Source organism: Pelmatolapia mariae, linkage group LG13 (genome assembly GCF_036321145.2).
Source record: "Pelmatolapia mariae isolate MD_Pm_ZW linkage group LG13, Pm_UMD_F_2, whole genome shotgun sequence".
NCBI classification, from domain to species: domain Eukaryota; kingdom Metazoa; phylum Chordata; class Actinopteri; order Cichliformes; family Cichlidae; genus Pelmatolapia; species Pelmatolapia mariae.
This window is the reverse complement of record NC_086238.1, coordinates 9624951-9638110: the sequence shown is the minus strand read 5'-3', so window position 1 is coordinate 9638110 and position 13160 is coordinate 9624951. Positions and strand designations below refer to the sequence as shown.

Genomic DNA, 13160 nt, shown 5'->3' with positions numbered 1-13160 from the left:
ACATAACAGATACTGAAACTTGGTTCCAAAATGAGTGCTGACCTGGTTTCCCTCATTCTGCAAAAACACAATTACATAAACCAGTGTGATGAGCAAGAGCTCCGAACACATTATTGTTTATTTTCTTTTATTATCTGAAGCCTCCATTTTACAGTGCTGGCTCAGCAACGTGATGGAAAAAGTGTTACATAAGAAACTATCCAAAAATAAGCTAATGGAGCCTTCTAACATCATTTACACTGTGTAGCCTTCATCTGAGCGTGAAAAGGAGGACTAATCAAATGACACAACGTGCATAATCCATTTCCAGCGAGAAAGCTGACGGACTTTACGGCAGCTTAGCTTCACCTAAAAGTGAGCAGATGGTGCACCGTGTCTTCGTCCATATTTCAGCATTTAATCTGCAAACAGCTGCGAGTTTATCTATCTGCGGCAAATGTAACAGCATGCTGGAGTCCCAGAGATCGGGTTTTAAGTGTCACAGTTACCAAAACAGGAAGTGGTGTGATTGTTGTCTCAGCAAAAACTGAGAGGAACAATGGGATTTCTGGACAGAACGCGAACCAGCTGGCAGGAAACCACACTTTTATCATTCTTTTAACTTTGATTTCCGTTTAGAGGAAGTGCCCTCGCTCCCCTTTCACTGGTCCGCTGTCTCTCGGCTCTTATGCCCTTCTCAAGCTTTCAGACTATGCCCTCTCTGTGCCAGACAAACACAATAGTGCTGAATGGCATGACAGTGACACATCCAAACTGCCTCCCTGCCCCTGCAAAATAAGTGCAGCCGTGTCAGAACCTGCCCCTGGGGCACAGCAGATCGTGGGGGTAAAATGTGAAACTCTTTCTCATGACAAATGTTGAATTGTGACTGTGGTGCTGAAGGACTGTTTTACTGACAGCTTTAACAAACCGCCGGATGTGTAAGTAGAGAGAGATTCAAGAAAAAATGGCAGAAAACAGCTGTCAGAGGCTGAATAAACTGGTATTTCATTAAAATATATATATATATTTCAACTCAGGCAAGAGTGGGTTAAACATAGATTAGAAAAGCAAAAAGACAGATGTATATTCTTTCTCCTCCCAGGAACATTAGCCTCCAGGGAGAGTGCAAACGTCTCCAGCTACATTAAGCTCATATAATCTGCTGGACTAGTGAATAATCAGCACTGGGCTGAATAGCAAAGAAGGATAGAAAGCTAGTTTAGACAATTTCGCAGCATGTTTCCAACACAAGAGTTGCAAAATGTTTTGCCAAAGGTTTAAGACGGCGCTGTTAATATGAGATAGAAGTCGCACATGACACCAGAATTTAGACTGTGCTTGAATTTCTTACTGCTGACTGAAAAAGTTGAATTTTAATAGAAAGCTGGAGCGCAGAGCCCTTTAAATATGTGGGACACTTTATATTGGTGGCTTCAACAGTCTGTTGAAGTGACAGCATCCTATTATTCTGACACTTTTATGTTAATATTCATACCCACAGCTCTGACAGAAAAAGCCACACTATGTGCACAAGATTTGCCAAACATGCAAAGGACTTGTTGCAGTTTTGGCAGTATTATTTCTAGTGAAGTGCAGCCACACTTTTGAGCCTTTTAGGTCTCGCCACCATTGGGCTGTTTTACACTAGCAGCTGCTTTTTTCTGGATTTTATTTAAGGCAGCCCACACCTTTGTGCTTGTTCCAACCACAGGAACTCCCGCTGCAATACGTCTTTCAGGATGTATCCAGGGGACTGTCCCCTGAAAAAATGCTAACTGGTTAAAAGTGAATCTTTGAAAGACCAAAGGAAGTTGTGACTGTGATCAGAAGACTGCTTTCTATTCAACCCTTGTAAAATTTACCACATAGAGGAATAAAATAAACAGGAGCGAGGAACAGCCCCATTCACTCCATCTATTGTTGTTTCTGGTGACACAGACCCAAAATTATTCATCTGTGTTGTTTTGATGCACTTGGAATTTAAATTACGTTAAAATCTCTTACAAAATTAAATGATATCAGCTCATAAAATCTATAAGGGAAATAGAAAGGGTAAATGGGCTAATTATAGTGGCTATATTATGTCTGAGAGAGTCTTAGGGATGATCAGATTTTTGGGATTGCAAGGCAGAAGTGTTGATTAAACTATCATAACCAGCAGAATGTAATGAAGCCTCTTGTTTTAGCACTGCAGAGTTGCACAAACAAAGCCAAACAGTTTCTAAATTAACTGTTAGAACTGACACACCAATAACACCACCACTGAAACGTGAAAGCCCCGCCTCTCGTAAACCCCCCCAAAAACTAGCATCCTTGTTAAATGGTTAAATTAATTTTGGCTAAAAGTGTAAAAATTTAAATTGATAAGCACTGAATATCGTCTTTTTGAAGTCTCGGTTAAATAAATATTGCCCCAAAAAAGATCAGACGTTAGATCCTCATGCTCAGATTAACTGGAAGAGATAACACATGCTGGAAAGGTGAAACTCGGCTAAAGACCTGAATCAGATTCGATTAAGGCTTTAATATGAGTTACACTCTGCAGGAAATTGGGTGTTCCCACGCTGAGCTAAAATACTTGTTTTTCCTAAAGTGAAGCAAACACACACAGCTCTGTGCAGTGATGTAACGCTGGTAAATTACAAATTTGCAGTGTGTTTTTGACAAATCACAGACACACATACAACAACAAACTGAAACATTAAAAACATTGCACAATTCTCTCAGCGTGACTGCCAACCAAATCCGAAAAGGATCGCCGCTCTGTCAGAGGCAAGCGCCGGAAAATTTAAAAGCAAATATGTTTTGTCAAAACCACTGATGTTTGTTATGGTAGACAAAGCGGGCTGCAGTAATGACAAGTCATTATGTTTACCACCACGGCTGACGGGAAAGCACACACTCTGGAAAGTCACACGTTGCTCTTTTGCCTCTCCTCCGAGGACGCCCTTAGTTCAAAGGTCAACTCTCGTCTCCACTTTTACGGGAGATCGTGGAGACCATTTGTTACAAAGTACAAACTCCTGCTGAAATTCACGCCACATGAGGCGTGAACGCCATCGCAGTGATTTGCATTAGATATACGCAAGTGGAGATGCCTGCCGACTGACTGGCAGCCATAGACGTGAGAGGGAAAGTTAGTGCCTGTGCTTTTAGAGTGAAGCATCCTGTGCAAAAGCCTTTGGTAAATTAAATGGCTTGATTCTATCTTCTGTCATACTTTGCTGGAAATATTTAAAATACATAGACAATTTAGACAACACAGTCCAAATGGGAACAAAAAAGCTTGATAAAGAGGGATCTGTATAGGGATCACTATGCTCTTGCAGACAAACCTGTACAACATCTTTGGCTATATCATCATTAGCAATTTAAGCAATGCAAATTCAAAGGCTTATGTGAGTTGGTTTGATGCTACAGCTGCATAAAAGCTCTTGTTTAAAACAAAAGACTATACCGCTCACATCTGTTTGTTAGATATAAAGCAACATCTGCTGAGCACAAAGTGTGAAAACAAGAGCAAAGCGCTAGCCTGTTTTCCTCCACAAAAGCTGACTAATTAACGTGTTAATGCATATTTAATGCATATATAAATATATGTATCACAATGCATATTTTTAGAGTGGACACCACTGAAGAAGAAGCTACCATAGGAGCAGGAAAAGCTTTAGGTTCTGAGTGTTGAGACAGACAGAGGAGCCAGAAACCACCAGCCATGCAGTCAGTAGACAAACAAGTTTACCACTTGACCCACAGCTGCCTCTTTGCATTTAACTCATAAAAAGAAAAAAATAAATAAAAAGCATCTTTCCTGAAAAATAATGAATGTTGCTTAAAAAGACCAAATGTTCTCAATCAGATGATTGTGATTTTTTTTAAGCTGTCAAACAATGCCTCCAAAAAGTTTAGCAGTTTTGGTTAACCTCATATGAGAGATGAGAAACCACATTTTTGTGGTATTCTCCCAGTAAAAAACAACAACAACAACAACAACAATCTGGCATTTCTCAGAAGAATAAGAGCGTGCAGTGCTAACTGTAATTCTGAAGATCCTGGACCAGGGGTTGCATAATGTTCAGGAATGAGGGATTGTAAGTCGAGAGTCCAGCGTAGCTCAAAGACACACATAAAACATACAACAGCAAGATCCACCCCCGCCCACCCATAAACCTGCATTACAGCAAAGAAACTTTCCATGAGTTCATCTTTCTACCTCTGGTGAGCCTGTCAGTCACTGCATCACTCTGATCACTCAAATCAGAGGTGGGGCCAGCTGTTGAGAGGATTAGTCCTCTAAACAAAACCAAATCATGAGTGCAAGTGGAAGACATCTTGGAGCGGGGCCAAAGCGTGGCAGCGAGAGGCATTCTGCTCATAACTAGGGGAGCGACGTCATTTTCCCGAATAAAAGCCAGTTTACATAACACCTCTGTCCCCATGACAGGCAGCACTGGGCAGCTGCTGCCAGGCCTGTGGCTTTCACTCAGCTACAAGTTTCCTGAAAAATAAATCTCTCAGCACAACCACAAACCTTGCCTGTGTTTCCAATATTAACATGTAAAAACAAAAAAAGGGGAGGGGGGTCTTCAATTTCAATTAATGCATTAGCACTTTGGCCTACCTCTATATACTCAAAAAGCAAAACAATAAAGAAAAGCTAAAAAAAGCATCATAAATAAAGGAGAAACTTACTTGACCCTTTGACAGTCTTAGCACAAAACACCTCAATAAAAGGCGGTGAGGTGAAGTAGACGAGGAAGCTTTTACATACTCTGTGCTGGACTAGGATGACAAACTTTGCAGGACCCGGTGAAGCAAGAGCTTCTGTTTTCATTGGCAAAGCCTCTCTGAACAGGACAAACTCTTTCTTAGTACGAACACACGACTGTACAATGTAAAACAGAGTACTGATCATTTAGAATGAGGAGTTCTTGTTTAGAGAATGACACCAGACTTGGCGAGCAAGCACTCTTAAGAAGAGCTCTTCTCGCTTGTGTGCCACATATATTATTCGTATCTTCAGCTGGTTAAATAAGGAAGAACTATCCTTGGCTTAGGCATGCAGTGACAGGTGAGAGGGCAATAGTGTAAATGATGTAGCACAAATGGAAGGTAAGCTTATGGAGGAAAAGCCCAGGAGAGACCTAAATAACTGAGATGGTAGGTGTTGAGGCTGTTTGGAGACTTTGCTGCTTTCTGAGTTACTGCTGGCAGTTTAACGAACAGCTGAAATACAAACCAGAAGACGGCTGAGGGTGTTTCTGACATACACAATGGAAAGATTCATTTCACTGCTCCCTGCTGTCAAAGGGGTTTTATTTAATAAAGGAACAGTTTAGCCTTTTTTCATCTTGAAACGGTAAAGTGAAACTTAATATACAGCAGATATATGGTTTTAGTACTAAAGACACTAAACTGTGAGTCGTTTCATGTGCACCTGTGCCAGCGCTGAGTATCACTTCATCATTGCTCACATCCACAGGTACAGTATTAGTTGAAGGAAGATGGAGGTAAAAAGTTACATGTTGCATGATATAGTACAAAACCAAATTCCAGGAAGAGTTGTGAGCAGATGATCTAATTCCCACACACTGCAGTTTGGGGCTGCCCAGGAGATATTTCATCACTACACTGGTCTTATACAGACCTCGTGAGACCAGTCATCATATGTCATAAAGCGAGTCAAAGCATTTTAATCTCACATCTGCTCCTCATTACACTTTCATGCAAAAGAAACTTAGGGCTGGGGTTCGGCTGTTGCACCTCACCCAGGGAAAGGGAGAGGAGACAAACGGGGGAGGCAACTGAAAGATGAGGGAGTGTAAGGTCCAACTAAAAACTCAGAAACTCCACAGTTCCAAGGGAAGGTGCTTTTGTGTTCTTCCTATGAAATTAGCTCACTTGGCACTCCATGAGTTTGCCTTTACAAGCTGCTAGACAACAACATAATGACAGATCGGACCATAGCAGTTTCACAGTCTAGTCCTAGAAAATACACTTTAATTTTGCTACAGCAGCTACAAACGAAGCTTTTCCTTTCACACATTATGTTCCGCTATAGTTCACACCAGAGAGACAGACAGGCAGGATAAATATATAAATACTTTTCTTTTCCAAATCAAGCTACGGTTTAGGGGTGTTGACAACAGCTGGAGCCCCATTTGTCACACACTGGTACCCAGTAACCTCGATACTAGACCTCAAGGTGGATTTGTCATGGTGCCTCACCAAAAAAAAGGAAAAAAAGCTGCATCATAACAGGCTGAATCAGTGGGAAACAGAGAGAGGAATGCTCCCACTGAAATTTCCCACTTAAACTGTGGCTGTAATAGCGACAGTTTAAGTGGATGTACAACTGTGGATATAAAAACTGTGGCTACATGTCAGAAAATGGCACTTACACTATTTACTCATACACAGTCAACATGATGATCTGATTCAAACTCTTCACCTTTGACTTGGGAGTTTGAAAATATGGCCGTGACATAACATATGCCTATAACGTGTAGTCTTTTTGTTGTGCAGTGTTTTGCCAGTCAAGACAAACACACACATACACACACACATGACTACAGAAGACAGAGGCCAGCCTGTTTAACAAGTAGGTCAGACCAGATCCAAAAAGAGAGGAAGAAAGAAAGAGAGTGAGGGAGAGAGTGACTGACTGCAGCAAGCTTAGATTTTAGTGCCATTATTGGTTTGTGTGAACCAAATAAAAAGTCAATGAAGAAGTCTAATGTCAAGATTAAGCAAATGAGACACACTGAAAGATTCAACAGTGATTATAAGCCATCTGTGTCACCTGATGACTAGATTATGTCATACGTGTGTGTTAACAGTCTCACCTGAGGGCAGTCTTTGATATAGTGCCCCTTGTTGAAGCACAGGTGGCACAAGTAGTTGGGTGGGGGTCTTTTGTTCGGTTTTCTTGTTTCAGAAGAGAGGGAAAGGTCTGAGAAATGGTCCGTCAGGGAGTTGAGTCCGTCCACAATATTGTTCAGGGAGCCATAGGGAGACACGTTCTTATACACGTTGTTGTTTAAGGCCTGAAAAATAACACCAGATACAGCCTGTTGTTAACATGAAACTCTGCTTCTCGTGAAATGCTTAGATTAGACGACAGGTTCCTACATGTGCTCTCTGTCCTGTTTGCTCTTGTACAAAAAGTAAAGAAAAACTAAACACAAAAACGGAAAAAGAACTCCAAGATAATTTCGGTCATTAAATTCGGAACATCTGGCACGAGGCCCAGCTGTGCTCATGTACTGGAAAAGTACTGCGCATGTCCTCAGAGAAACACAGGACAAAGTATGACTCATTGTAAACAAGATGGGAAGCATGTTCCCCCGGCCACCCAGCGGAACATCAGCATTAACGCCATGCACTGCTGGTGGTAAACTATCCGCCATCCGAGTCTGTAGTCTGCTCGGAGACACAGGATGCACTGTTGCGTGCCACCAGGCCAACTGAATTCGCAGAAGATGCCCTCTGAATATTAATAACAGGGAAAGCGCTCCCTGCCTTTCCTTATTTCCCTTTTCGTTCATGTCTTCCTCTTTTCAAATGCAGTCCGGAAGAGACAGACGTGATTTGACCACTGGGTGAAATTTAATCTGATTTTAGCAAATATTCATACAGCCAGGCAATTAACCTAGGAGAAGCCTAACTAATTATCTGGCCTGACATTTAATATCGGAGTGACCTCTCTTGAGAAAAAAAAACGATGTCAGAGATTTCGTAGGCATGTGGAAATCCACTGATAAACTCTTTAATATAACCAAAGGCTATGCATCATTTTAGGACACGGGCTTGTGTCTGGGAAATGATGTTACTGTTGATGTTAAATGTTGCACGGCACAGAAACCTTACACTTGGCAACCTAACCAGGGCTGAAAGCCAAATCTCTATCTGGAGACTGTAAGATTGTCTTGCTAACCAGCTCCAGCTTTAAGAGCCGTGTTCATTTATTACTTGTAGTTGCTGTAAATCAAGCACTACAGCTCTGTAGTTTCTCAGTTTCCCCATCTGGTGCATGTGTTCCAGCTCTGTATACTACTGCATCCCTCCTCCAAATGGAAATGTACACATTTGTGCGTGTTAAGTTTTACTGCAGCTTGCAAAATCATTTTTAACAAATAAAAAACAGGAAACTTTGCTCTGTTTACGTTAGGAGCATTTCTTCAGTTTGGCTTCAAACCACCTACTGTCAGCCCAAAGGAAACGGATTTCACACACATCTGCTAATGGTGGGGTGAAACGGTTTGTTTATTTTTGCGTGTGTGACTGAGTGACTAGTCCTTGGTAGGTTGTGTGTTTTTGTGCCGTGTGGCAATAGATGAGGGGATGGCCAGCCACGGTGTGCCCAAGACAGGCAGAACAAGTGTAGCACATCTGTGAGTGTTTTCACAGGTCCGGTGATGAGGTGTCACACAGCAGGAGGTCAATAAAACACTGCTGTTTTTAGGCCAGGCTTGTGGTGCCACCTGGGAACTTTAAAGGTGCACTGATAAGAGGTAGAGTAATCCAGATAGTTTCTAAAGTAACAGTAAAAATATGCTAGGGGGGCTTTTCAGCCTGTAACTGGGTTGTGAATGAGGCTTTTGAGCAAAGCTGTCAGCAGACGAATCTGCGATAAGCGTGCTCGACTTGTGCCCTGTCGACAGCGACTTCATTAATCTATATCGCAATTTCACTCCAAGCAGGCTGTTGTGTGATCCTTCACTGCGAAAACAACCACATTTCGCGTTAGTCATCTCATCATCAAATCTCTGCAGTGGTTTGTTTTGCTTGGCTTGGCCGGTATAGAAAGTTGCAAAATCTCCCCCTCCCTCCACCCCTTAAACCGTTTCCAGACTCTATGTGTGTTCCCTCACTTTGAAACACTTTATACTCTTATGGCATTACACAATTGCGTGTAATGTATAAAGCGAACGCCCCATTTTCAGATGACTTTACGTGTTAAGTGACTTCAAAAGCCCCCTGCGGTTGCCACCATTATAATGAACACTGGCTCTAGATGGTGACTACACCATCCATCCACTACTAAAGTTTCCAACACATAGCGTCACTTGAACAGAGATCTAAGAAACTGGGCTGCAGTGCAATCAACACTGCTCACTGTGTATTTTTATTTATTATAACACTGCCTTTCTGCCCACGCTGTGTGATCATTTTCTGTATGCGGGAGAGATGGAGGGGTCACTTTTGCACAGAGTGCACTATGGGGTATCAGATTTGCACCCTGCACACGTTATCAGCATGTTGGTTCCCTAAAATTACTTGGAGGCACAAAAATAGAGAATATGTAAACAAGGACTGATTTTGTTTGCACAACCTGGTCTATTTGAAGGAGTCAGAGACAGCAGACCTCAGCAAGGGGCTGCAGTGGCCTGCTCTCTCCAGACAGAGGCGTGCAGAGGGTGGGGGGGGGGGATCTATTTCCATCTCCTGCCTCTCTGATTAAAACATATTTTTCCTCACCACATTAACTTTGAGCCATAACTTATAAATATGCTGAAAGCAGACCTCTTCATGTGTAATCATGTCATCTGGGGGAGGGAAATGAGCTGTGTGATATTTAGATCTTGAAAGATTGCACATTAATTTTAATTTTTCACGAAGTATTTAATCCATGAGTGGGTTAGTGACATATTTACTTAGTATTTCTGGTGTATTTTTCTCTTGTAGTATTGCAGTCATATACACAGAAGCCTACACAATCGTTTTATATTATGTAAAACACTTAGATCTGCACATAGCAATAGAGCTACAGTCAAAGTAGCCCCACCAAAAACGTTTATTTCATCGGACTATTTTAGGTTTTTGTCCATATTAAAAATATCATGGCGGTTATACCAGAATAGCCCATGTTGCAACCTGCATGCTAAAACATTTGCTGCTCAGACAAACAACACTAACACCGTCCAACTCTCCCTAAAATCAGCCACAGTCTCACAACCTCAGATATCCCGGATTTGTACGTAGCATGCCGTCAGTTCACCTCATTTCGCTGCAGCTGGAAGAAGTTGTTGAGATAGTTGGAGTTCAGGGAAGAGCTCAAATCCGCCGCTGCGGGAGTCTTGCTGAAACTGAGATCCGGGTGGGAAGAGTTGGGTTCGGGTCTGAACGCGTCAAAGGCGCTGGTCTGGTGGGGGTCTTGTAAGGAGAGATAGACCCAGTTGAGAAGTTGAGCCGGCTGGTACACGGAGGCACTCGTGTCTATGGCAGACAGCAAGCTCATCTTTCCATTCAAATGTCCAAACTGGATTTCCACCGCTTCTTTTTTTTTCTTTTTTGCTGGACTCGTCTCAAATGTTGCTTTTTTCCCGTCCCTGTACCCAAACTGATGGCAAGTGCTCCCTTTTCTTCTTCTTCTTTCTGTAAAAGGCCCTGTCCTCCTCACGCCGGGAGCCTCGTCCCACTTAGATGTTACTCAAAAGTCATGGCGTTAACATGTCAGTATAAAAAGTTTTCCCCTGCTCCCCATGGTCCGCTATCTGCCTTTATTGCAGCGGGGCAGAGAGAAGCTCTTTGAATATGCAATGAACGCGGCTCTGCGTCACCGAAGACCAGCAGCCAATCAGCGCGTCGTTTGTTCCAGGAGTCATTCACGATACAACCGAGTAACTGCTGTAATAAAGACGGTGTACATGTTCTATTATTTACCTAGTTACTAATATATATGGTTTACTATTTCTCTACTCTTGAGTGGAAATAGGCCTCCCTGATTCTTTATGACATTCAGCCACCTTCTGAAAACACATATTAATATGCTATAAAGAAAAACCTGGATAACTTTATACCATTTAGTCCAGCGGTTAAGAAATCAATAAACTGTGCAGCTTATCAGGACTATGGGGGCACACTCTGTCGAGCACGTCCCAGCTTCCAGCCAACCCGCAGATTCAAGGCAGCAGAGTATGGAGAAAACCTTAAAAACGGCTCCCTCTTGTGGCAAAAATCCCTGCATATATCCATGAATCTAGAAGATACTGGCATTCATTTCCTAGAGAGGTTATTCTGGCTCTTAAGTATGACTACTGCTTTCCAAAACCTAATTTTATCTTGTACTTTTAAATTTGCAGGTTTAAATTAGGAGAATTTTAGGAGAACGGACGTTTGCAATATGAGTCACATATATAAACTATATTAACAGATATTTCCCATTTGTGCATACATTTACAGTAGAGTCATGTGAAAAACTCTTTCAGTTCTGAGGTGCATATGACACAATAATAAAACTAATAGACCTAACCCGGTTCTAAAATTAGTGAAATACAACTTCAGATGAACAGTAATACATGTGATATTACATTGTAACATTATTTCATCAAAACTAAGCCACAACACAGAAGGAGTGTGTGAAAAACTGAGCACAATCTGTGATTCAGTAGCTTGTAGAACCACCCTTAACAGCAATGAGTTGAAGTAAATGTTGTCTGTGCTACTTTATCAGTCTCTCACATGTGTAGGAATTTTGGCCCACTCTTCTTTCCTTGTGTTGCTTGAGTTCATTGGGGTTTGGAAGCATTTATTTCTGCACAGCTTTCCTGCCACAGCATTTCAGTGTGGTTGAGGTCTAGACTTTGCAACACCTTGCCATTGCAGCACTTTGATTCTTTACTTTTTAAGCCATTCTGAAGTAGATTTGCTGCTGTCATTGTCCTGTTGCATGACCGAGTTTCAGCCAAGCCTTAAATGCCAGACAGATGACCTCACATTTGACTCCAGAATACTCGAGGAGCTCATGATCGACTCAATGACAGCACGGTGCACAGGACCTGTGGCTGCAAAACAAGCCCAAAACATCATGCCTCCACCACCAAGCTTATAGTTGGTACAAGTTGTTTGTGCTGATATGCTGTCTTTGGTTTTTGCCAAATGTGGCAGTGTACATTGTGGTAAAACATCTCCACTTTGTTCTCATCTGTGCAGACGACATTGTTCCAGGTGTTTTCAATTTGCTCAGATGCAACTTTGGAAACCTAAGCTGTGCTAATGTTTTCTTTTTAGAGACAAGAGGCCTTGTGTTGGCAACCCTTTCAAACACGCCATACTTAGTCTTTTTCTAAATGTACTTTGTACATGAACTTTAACATTTAGGAGTCTGAGGCAGAGGCGGGGATGTCAAACTTATTTTACATTACGGGCCACATACAGCCCACTTTTATCTTAAGTGGGCCAGATAAACTTATCTGGGTATCTATCACTGTACAGAGGTTCAACTGCACATTTAAACTCAGAGATAACAACAGAGAAATGCTGCTGAAAAAAATGAAAGAAATCTGTCAGCATGACCCTTTGGGTTTAAATTGTAAGAAATAAATGTAAAAAAATGACAGACAAGTTCAGATAGTTTGTTACCCAGACTGCCCTGTAGTTATTATAAAACTGAAAGGTTTTGTTAATTAGCAGAAAATGTACATTTTGTCTTTTTATTGTGAAACAAAAAGTTTCTATAATAGTGAAAAAATTAACTTTTTTTGTTATTTAACTTTTTATCTATTACTTTAGTGTAGTATGAATGTCCATGGGGAGGTCTTTTATTAGTAGGAAGTCCAAAATGTATGCCCTCCTTAACATTTTCCAAAGCAGTCCAGTGGGCTGGATTGGGGATTTTGTCAGGCCAATTATGACCCCATGGCCTTGCTGCTGGGGCCCTGCTGGGATGTCCCATGAAATTCTCCCCTGTATTGAATCTTTCTAAGTGTACAATAAGAGCATAGCATAGCATCTTTATTTATAACGCACTTTACATCCAACAATGTTGACCAAAGTGCTACAAATAATGAAGGTCATAGTGTTTGGTGATATAATTCTAACCCTTCCAAAATGGATGGGCAGCAACAATAGGTTCTCCGAGATCACCGCTGATGTCTTTTTGCCTTGGCTTTGAGTTAACACATACCTAAAAACTCCAGACTGACTAAAAAAGCTTTAGCTTTTATAGAGATGCTGAAATGTATTGATGATCAAAACACATGGCTGCTATTTACCCTCTTAATTCCCAGGTAAGTAGTAAGGGTGTAGTTTGTATTTAGTTAGTTAATTTGAATAAATAATGATATGGTGAAATGTGTCATATGTTGATGATCTCATCTCACAAAATTTGCAACATTTTTTTCATGTAGCCTATACTTGACAATAGCATAATAAAACTGGAATAGAAAACTTAAAAC

The 13160-nt window shown here is 41.4% G+C and overlaps 1 protein-coding gene across 1 annotated transcript in view; it reads right to left on the bottom strand.

Moving 5' to 3' along the window:
* zcchc24 (zinc finger, CCHC domain containing 24) overlaps positions 1-10502 on the bottom strand; it is a 41270-nt gene extending 30768 nt beyond the window's left edge. Inside the window, exons 1-2 of the mRNA XM_063491850.1 lie at positions 9983-10502; positions 6828-7028 (exon numbers count right to left, since the gene is read on the bottom strand). Of these exons, the coding sequence (XP_063347920.1) occupies positions 6828-7028; positions 9983-10222 (441 nt within the window). The 5' untranslated portion in view covers positions 10223-10502. The remainder of the gene's footprint in view (positions 1-6827; positions 7029-9982) is intronic.
* Between the last annotated feature and the right edge of the window lie 2658 nt (positions 10503-13160).